At 48.7% G+C, this 9,290-nt stretch overlaps 1 protein-coding gene across 1 annotated transcript in view; it reads right to left on the bottom strand.

Moving 5' to 3' along the window:
• Nucleotides 1-2,775: 2,775 nt before the first annotated feature.
• LOC125750140 (transcription factor COE1-A-like) overlaps nucleotides 2,776-9,290 on the bottom strand; it is a 31,205-nt gene continuing 24,690 nt past the window's right edge. Inside the window, exons 8-10 of the mRNA XM_049027539.1 lie at nucleotides 8,779-8,973; nucleotides 8,354-8,422; nucleotides 2,776-6,049 (exon numbers count right to left, since the gene is read on the bottom strand). Coding sequence (XP_048883496.1) covers nucleotides 8,355-8,422; nucleotides 8,779-8,973 — 263 coding nt within the window. The 3' untranslated portion in view covers nucleotides 2,776-6,049; nucleotide 8,354. The remainder of the gene's footprint in view (nucleotides 6,050-8,353; nucleotides 8,423-8,778; nucleotides 8,974-9,290) is intronic.

The following is a 9,290-nucleotide window of genomic DNA, read 5'->3' as shown; positions in this document are numbered from 1 at the left end:
TTGGTTATTAGGAATGCACTCGTCGCTGATGTTTACTCCTGGTAAGGTGGAGCTGGGAACTGGAGCAGAGCCACCAGCATCTGGTTGGAGTTTCTGGAAAGAGAATAATGGCGTCTGTCCAGCGAATAGCCGAAGAACGGTCAGTTTCAGGGAGTCTAACTGTAGATCAGCAGATGATTGGACTTCTGATATATAAGCTTAAAAATGATAAATGTAACCATAAGAAGACTTGAAATGAGGTATTGCTGAAATAAGCCTACAGGTACCTGGTTTAGGAAGATTAAGAAAACATTATAGTCACCGTAATTCAGGGATGCGGAGCCAAAGGCTTTAGGGCAGGGTCATACGGTCTAGGCTGGGAGACCAAGCAGACATCTGTTTATTTAAATCATCAGTGAGGCTGACAGGTGACTGTCTCAGCCAAGCCCCTCCTGTTCTATGGCCCCCACACATCACCCGAAGCCGGGATGCCATGTTTTCCTTTCAAGGTCTGAAAAGGTCCCCAGGCTCAGCACCACGTCAGGCGACCACCTCCGGTCCCTCGAACATGCATTTGTCGCACAGAGGTAAGACGGCGCCTCTGTGTCGCGTGGCAGCCCGTGTCACCCCTCACAACGACTCTGCGCTGTTTTTAATCGCCAGGGTGTGAAAGACTTAATTTGGGTGAATAATTGCAGCGGCAAGATAAACAGCTGACAGAACGCGGTGATCCCCGTTAATGGAGCCGCATTTATCACCGCGCAGATACCTCTCAGCCATTCCGGGGAGATTTGCGGCGGGAATCGGGAGTGCGGGCTGAAACAGCACCCAGCTACCCACCCCCCTCCCCCACGTGCATAGGGCTATCAGAAAGGGCTCACCGACCGTTCAGTCGCACGCCGCACCTGTAAAATCTAACAAGCTAAATGCTGTTTATGACATCCATTAGATAGCTCAGGCCTGCTCATTAGCCACACTCACGGCAAATTACCAGCTGCAATTACAATAAATACTCACGCGCTGCGATAGTGCTTTTTTAACCCCCTGCTGCCGCTTTCGAGTCTGTGATGCGGTGGTGGATTCTGCAGGATAGACCCACTACAAATTCCCACTGTTGTACCAGAGAAAATGCAGCTTAGAGTTAGATGGTTTCTGTCTGAAAGGGCATTTCTGTGTGACAGTCTGAGGAGAGGGCAATTTTGGGTGGGGGAGAGCGGCCCGACCAGACTGGGCACCTGGAAAATCCCTGGCATGACTGTTAATCACAAAGGGGGCGGGGGGGGGGGAGAGATAGAGACAGGGGCAGATGTCAGATTTACTGCACTTCACTGGGAGATTTGAAGAACCCCTAATGTAAGTTTTAAAGTCCACACCAGTCAGCGCTCCTTCCGGAAAGTGCTTCGTGAAATATTGAAGAGGGCCTAGGTGACATCATGGGATTGTAATTAAATCAATTATTTAGACAACAGCGGTTCCAGTGACATCAGGGAGGAGATCGTCACGGTGACCGGCCACATGGAGCCCGGCAAGCAGGGTGACTCACTGTGGGATTCCCGTGCTCCCAGCTGACCGAACCACTGTGCGGGAAGTCATGCAAAATCCATTTAACCTCATAAATCCAGGCAATTAAATTGCTCGCCTGGATTCTTACGTAATGCTTCAATTTTTGTGATCTGTCAAGTATGGCATGTTACAAACAGTATATATATATATATATATATATATATATATATATATATATATATATATATATATATATATATATATGTGTGTGTGTGTGTGTGTGTGTGTAAATAAGAATATAATGGACATAACAGACAGTTTTAGCCTATCGCTATCGTTTCTCCGCCTTTTTACGCTATGAATGGTCCCCTCTGAAAGACGTCCCCTCTGAGAAGGCGACCAGTCTACCCTGCGCTCTGAGACGGTGCCATTTCTCCCAGTTTTCCATTTCCAAGAGTTCTGTTAAGCCGCTCTCCTTCCTCGTCTGCATACATTTTGCTTGTCTTTAAACAACACCAAGGGCCCGTCTGTAGGCGAGGACGTCAGGTGTGTCAGCCAGAATTAAGCAGGTCAGGGTCTATCATGACTCAGTTATGCTGTCATGTCCTGTTTGGGTGAGTCAGTGGGCTTGTTTATTCTGCTATCAGATACCGATTCTGTTGGACGTGACTGACTGTTGTGTTTCTTTTCAGGCATGTGAAATGTTGACTGGTGACTGAAAGACGAGCATTTCCTCAGATAAAATAACGGTAGGTAATCAGGCTTCTGAAGGAAATGCAGTGTTTAGCTGGCAGAGGGTGACAGACAAACTCTCCATCCGGAAGTGCTTATGTCCTAGAAAAGATCATGATTTTGTCCAACCCTGCCCCAGGCAGCCCCAGGGTACCCCGAGCATCACACGGGAGGCTCTCGCTCACAGGGAGACGCTCCAGCTCAATGGGAAATGACCCAGAGACGTTGACATTGAGGATAATAAAGTATAGTGGCAAAGGGCTTATTGACCGTTACTGGCACTGTATTAAAATTCCTGGGTGTTTGGCTTGTGTTGAGGCACATATAATGTCCTGTTACTTAACACATTAGCAGCGTGTACAACACAACAACCACCTATTATGTCGTCTGAGGTATGGCTGCCGTGTGGCTTTGGTCTTTGGTCCGTGTTCCAGCTTTCACTCTCCTGTGGTAACGCCTCATCTACACGTGTGGGTTTGCGAACGACTCGGACACGGGGCCCCAAAGGGCCACGCTGGACCCCTGCGGTCGGCCGATAGATGAGGAGGCCAGCGACAGAGATCACAGACAAGAAGTAACTTTAATTAAATATTGTGAAAGTCAAAAAGTAATTTTACAGCTCAGAGTTCATCAAAAATGATAACAATCTATACAGTAGTTTTAATCCCTCTTCAGTAGAACTGTTCAGTGTGACCAGTCAAAAAAAAACAAACAAACAAAATCAAAAAAGTGGAAAGAAGAAGAAAGAAAACCAGCTTTTAGCCTTGATTGTGTCAAACACAGCGGCAGTCCTCTTTGGCCGTCTCCATCATGGGGAAGAAACAGCGCACACACAAAGCCTCCGTCAGGTATTCTCATTCTCTTCATTGTGTTAAATTAAACTGAAACAAAAATAAGCACACACCACCCCCCCCAAGACCCCCAGTACCCACTCAGGACATTGCCATTGTTTCTGACCCAGAGGTCCATCAGCAAGACCCTTGCTTTGCATGTCACTTTAAGCCAATATCTCCAATGTAAAATAAAAAGCCATTTTGTTTTTTGGGGGGTGGGCGGGGGGGGGTGGGTGGACCATGTGGGAGATACACGCAAACACGCTTCAAAGTGCCCAATAAAATCGCTAAAACGCTTAAGGTGAGGGGTGTCGCGACCCAGCCTTCCCCGCTGAATGCTGGGGGTCGGGGGGAGCTTGTTGGGGGGTGAGGCACGTCCTTACAGGCCAGACGAGGAAACATTCGGCCTCAATCAACGGCCTTAAAGAATATGGCCTTTATTTTTCTCTTCTACTCCAGTTACCCTGATTTAAAGGAAAACAAGAAATCACAGAGACAATAAAAGGCCAGCTTTGTCTTAAATTAATGATACAGTGCCCCCCACACTCCCTGCACCCCACCCAGCTGCAACACACATTAAATATTGATCATAGATCTTGAGTCTCTCACTCCCTGCTCTGCCCCCCCCCCCCCCCCCGCCCCAAGTGCATCGATCGACAGGGTCTGTCTTGTTGGGCCATGAGGAATAACGAGTGCCGGTAAACATCAATCTGGATCATGAAAACATCTCAATCCGTGTCCCCCCCCCATCCCACCCGCCCCCATCCCCTTTTTCAAAATAAAATCTTCTCAGGAGCTCCCCGGCGACCCTCGACAGTGGTGCTAATGGGTTTGCATTGTTAAGGCATCTGAACTGCTGGTTCATGTAATAGTGAGAAAAAACTGAAATGGAGGAAGCGGGTTTCAATAACCAAGGGAGGGCGGCAGCGAGAACAGAAGGCAGAATCCCCAAAAGAAAGTATTTTCAAGAGCGTTTCCTCAGAACGGGCTTCCTAGTCTCAACGCACAGAATGCAACTGTCACTCTCATATTAAAGAGCCATGCATATTATTAATTCAAAACAGTATGAGCTCCTGTTAGCCTCACAGAGCAAAAAAAAAAAAAAAGATAGATATTCATATATTCATATTTTAAAATCTACATAACTAAATACTATCAGAATAAGATGCTACTTTTTTGCCATACATTAAGAAAACTCCAAAAAAAGAAAAAAAACTCTTCATTAACTTACAAATAATACAAAAATAGACGATGGCTTTTCATGTGCGGGAATAAAAATAAAAAACATGGAAGCGCAGCTTTAAACGGTACAAAAATGAATGAGAAATGAGAAGCTAAATGAGAGAAATCAATATCACATTGAAAGAGCCAGATGCCAAGTAAAGTAAGGAGGTCAGCACTTCATCACAGAGCAAACAAATCAACATGGGGAGAGAGGCGGTGCGCAGGTTCCAGAGATAAATACATTATTTATATGGATATTTTACAGAAAACTGTATCCAGAAATTCCACATCATCTCTGTTTTTATCATTTGCAAGTTAGCGGTTGGTAAACATACCCTGAAGCTGCCTTAAGACGTTTTAATGTATAAATATATTTAAAAACAATGGCTTTGGCAAAACAAAAAAAAAATCTAACCACAAAAACAAACATGTATTACTATATACACAAATTATAGAACATAAAGGATTGAAATGATCCGACCGATTTTTTTTGGGGTCTTTGACACTTTTGTTGAGCAGATTATTAGTGCTGGATAGGAAAAGAAAGGACAAAGTGTAAAGACCTCGTGTTACGTAACAGTGCTCCTTCATGATTACCGAAAAATAAGTCTTTTTCCTTCGTTTATTCATGCACTTTCCCCGAGGGAACTCTCTCCTTTCGCTTCTTCAACGTTTGTTCTTGTTAGGAGGCAAGAAAGCACAGAAGGCCAACTATGAAGATCACAGTCTCGTTACAAAATGAAAGAGAAACAAAATTTTCCCTAAACAGCCACATGTAGAGCAGGATCCGTCCGCAGGGCTACTAAAAATATAAAACCTCTCATTTGTAAAGTCAACATATAATGTTGACAACCTGTTCATTGCATTTTTGTTTCTTAACTGATATAATAGCGAATGTTAAAAATAAAGGGCTTTGTTAATTTACGGCAAACCCTGACCACCCCCCCACCCCCCCCAAGCCGCAATACACACAGAGAAACCCCAGGGAGTGCTGGGGCGAACATGCCAGCGCAACACTGTGAGATCAGAATCGCACTGCGGGTAAATGACTCCAAGGATCAATTGACGACCATGTTTGACCTGATAGCGGCCAGTGAGATGAGTGTAGAGACCAGTGTGTGTGTGTGTCGGCCCTTACTACCTACAGCGCCCTCCGGAGGCCCTTCCGAGGCTCAACCCCGGAAATCCCATTTCCAGAAGGACTAAGCAGTGCGACCCACTGTGGGCCTTTAACCACTTCAGTCTTCATTCCTGATTCCTGATAGAAGAAATTCGCTAATGAATGAATCTCACAGTCACAAAGCTACACGCCTCTGTCACATTCCGCTCCATCCCTCAATTAAACATTATAAATAAAATACACCGAAATAGAGTCACTTGTGTATATTACAATTCTTAAAAATAGGTTCAAACTAAATGAAAACTTAGACGAGAAAGCAACAGGGAGAAATCAGATTTTTCCAAAATAAATAGGGTTCCCGTCCGGCTTTGCAGGGAGGCTTGTCCGTGGCCTCGCCCTGCTTCTTCACAGGCATCCATGAGATTTTACGAATTTAAAACGTGAACGCGTTGTTGCAGTGCTCTCCCCCTGTTTTTTTTTTTGTTTTTACCAAATATAACTCCTTGTTTTTTTTTGTTTTTAAATAAAGGCCTGAGTTACGGTTCCCGTTTCTCATGTCCAGATGCCTGGGTTTGAGAGCTGGAATCCTCGGCGTTGCAGTGTCCCCGCCTCCCTTCACAAATCTTCTACATCGGAGGGACGATCATCCCAGGAATCGCTGCTGGAGGGGGGTTGTGGGGGGGGGGGCACAGGGAGGGAAAGCGTGAGCCACGTGATCGTTTAGCCTCGCTTTTCGTCCAACAGACACATAACACAATCTGTTCTTCCATCTGGAGAACAAACTGTAGGCTGATTTCAGAGAAATTCATAAGCAACGAATAAATCTAAATATCTGCACTGCGATATCGCCAGTTTGGCACACGGCCCTCCAGGCGGGCAATTGCTGATTTTTCGATTGGCCTTATGCCGCTTTGTGTAATGCATTCTTTTTTTGGGTGGGGGGGCCTGTAATGGGATGGTTATGCAACACGGCCCCCACTACAGCTGTGTGCGTGCCAGCGCTGGAAAACTGTGCAATTTGTAACGGAGGAGAGAGAAAGACGACCGGAACAAAGCAGAGGCCCAGACCGAAGAAGGGGAGGATGAAGACGCAGCAGAAGGGGGCTGATCGTCAGCGTGCCTGAAGGGGGCGCCCTTAAACTCAGAGTGTGGTGCAGACCCAGAGCATCATGGGAGATATAACGGAAGATGTGTTTTGCGGGAGCCTGGCACAGTTGGTTTGGCCACAGGCCGGGGGAGTGATCAGGGCCATTGCTGAGGATCCCTTATAATGTAGGAGCGATCAGGGCCATCGCTGAGGATCCCCTATAATGTCGGAGTGATCAGGGCCATGGCTGAGGATCCCCTATAATGTCCGAGGGATCAGGGCCATGGCTGAGGATCCCCTATAATGTCCGAGGGATCAGGGCCATCGCTGAGGATCCCCTATAATGTCCGAGGGATCAGGGCCATTGCTGAGGATCCCCTATAATGTCGGAGTGATCAGGGCCATCGCTCAGGATCCCCTATAATGTCTGAGGGATCAGGGCCATCGCTGAGGATCCCCTATAATGTAGGAGTGATCAGGGCCATCGCTGAGGATCCCCTATAATGTCCGAGGGATCAGGGCCATCGCTGAGGATCCCCTATAATGTCCGAGGGATCAGGGCCATCGCTGAGGATCCCCTATAATGTAGGAGTGATCAGGGCCATCGCTGAGGATCCCTTATAATGTAGGAGTGATCAGGGCCATCGCTGAGGATCCCCTATAATGTAGGAAGGATCAGGGCCATCGCTGAGGATCCCCTATAATGTCGGAGGGATCAGGGCCATCGCTGAGGATCCCCTATAATGTAGGAGTGATCAGGGCCATCGCTCAGGATCCCCTATAATGTAAGAGCGATCAGGGCCATCGCTGAGGATCCCTTATAATTTCGGAGTGATCAGGGCCATCGCTGAGGATCCCCTATAATGTAGGAGCGATCAGGGCCATCGCTCAGGATCCCCTATAATGTCGGAGGGATCAGGGCCATCGCTCAGGATCCCCTATAATGTCGGAGGGATCAGGGCCATCGCTCAGGATCCCCTATAATGTCGGAGGGATCAGGGCCATCGCTGAGGATCCCCTATAATGTTTATGATTCAGATGCGCGGAAAAAAACTGCTTATTGCTGCAAGTTTGACCTGACGGAAGTTTGCATCTGCTGACAAACACAAAACAAGACTCGAGCCCCCCCGCAGGCACCATTTCCTCTCAGAAAGGAGGATTGCTGATGGGGCAGAGAGGAGTGGGGGGGCAGGTGGATTTTCCGGGGGGGGGGGGGGGGGATGACCCCTGAATTGGGGAGGACCTGACTTTGCTGTGTTCGTCGCCAAGCAGCCCACAAATGGGACTAAAGGGTCACCTTCTGGCTTCATACCCACGCCTCCTAGATTCCCACAGCCCATGGGCTGCTTGTTTACTTATGGGCCTCCTTTATTTTTTTTAAAGATCGCAGGGTTCCAGCTATCTCTGGGACAGCACAGCCAACGCTTTGTGGCGGAGGGGTGGCGTGGTCTTATGTTTATGCAGCTCGCTGCTCCCCTTTGCCCTCGCACAAAAAAAAAAACACAAAACAACCCCTATCCATTCTCACGATTTCCCCATGAGCACTTAAAGGGATGTCAATTATTGTCCCCACAGCCTCCCCTTTAAATTTTGCCTGGAGTCAGGCGAACACGTCACATCATGGCGGGTGTTTACGATATAGTCCAGCTGAGGGAGTGTTTTATTAGGCCTCAGTGTTGACGGGACTGTAAAGCCATCAGGCAGCACGTGTAAAAACAAAAGGAAGAAAACAGCGAAACGGTAGAAACCGATGAAGCAGAAAACCAAGGACAGACAGAGGCAGGAAGTGAGACACAGGAAGCCAAACAGGAAGTGAGACACATGCGGGGGAGGTGCAGATGACGGGAATGACGGACAGGCAGGCGGAGGACATACTTCAGGAGAAGGCCAGGCCCTGTAACGAGCCGGCTGTTGAGTACTTGCTAGAGTCCACGAAAGATTGATCTGGCGTGAGCCGACGTGGCAGGGAGGGGTGGGAGGAGAGAGAAAACAGCCATGTTATATACAGGCGGAACAAGGAAGGGGGGGGTTAGAGCAGGTCAGCACAAAGGGGGGGGGGGTCATTCCTGTCTTTCCACTTGTTGTCATAGCAACTGAAGCACTTCCCTGCAACCACCTTCGGGCACAAAATCCCACCCTCCTGTGGGACCTTCTGCGGCTTCCCCGATCTCTGGGTTGGGAGGGGGGGGGTCAGGAGGGTGTGTATGTGGACTATTGTGGCTCCCCTGACCCTGGGGCAAAGGTGATCCAGTGAAGAGTACAGCACAGATCAGGCATGATGCCCCCCACCACCCCCTTACCTTGCAGGCCGTTGCCGTTGGCACTGGTGCAGGTGGGCGGCGGAGAGGCCTGGGGCCGCACCACGGGTGCGAAAGCGCTCTTCTGCTTGACGGCGGACACCATGTTGGCGGGAGAGAAGGAGAAGATTCCCGAGGAGCTGCTGCAGTTGGAGGGCAGGCTGGTGGAGGAGGCCATGGTGGGGCTGGAGGGCACAACTGTGGGGGGGGGAGACAGCGGCTCAGAGGGGATGGGGGGGCAGCAACACTCCAGCACAAATGGAAAGGAAACAGGAAAACTAGGCTGCCAAGGATTGGAGTTAGCATCCCTTCCGATGGCGTGCAGCCTCACTCCCTCAGCACCATCTTAATTATGGAGTCTCCATCAGACATGTGACCCTGGGCCCGACGGTCTCTCCCTGTGGGGCCCGTGAGCCTCCTCCACCTTTCAGGACGGCCCCCTCTGTGTTACGGTCTGCCTTTCACAGTCCACACCGCACGTACTGTCATCAGCCATTTACGAAGGCCTGACTAAT

This window comes from Brienomyrus brachyistius, chromosome 10 (assembly GCF_023856365.1).
Source record: "Brienomyrus brachyistius isolate T26 chromosome 10, BBRACH_0.4, whole genome shotgun sequence".
Lineage (NCBI taxonomy): Eukaryota > Metazoa > Chordata > Actinopteri > Osteoglossiformes > Mormyridae > Brienomyrus > Brienomyrus brachyistius.
Note: the sequence above shows the minus strand (reverse complement) of the source record. Positions and strands in the feature narration are given on the sequence as shown.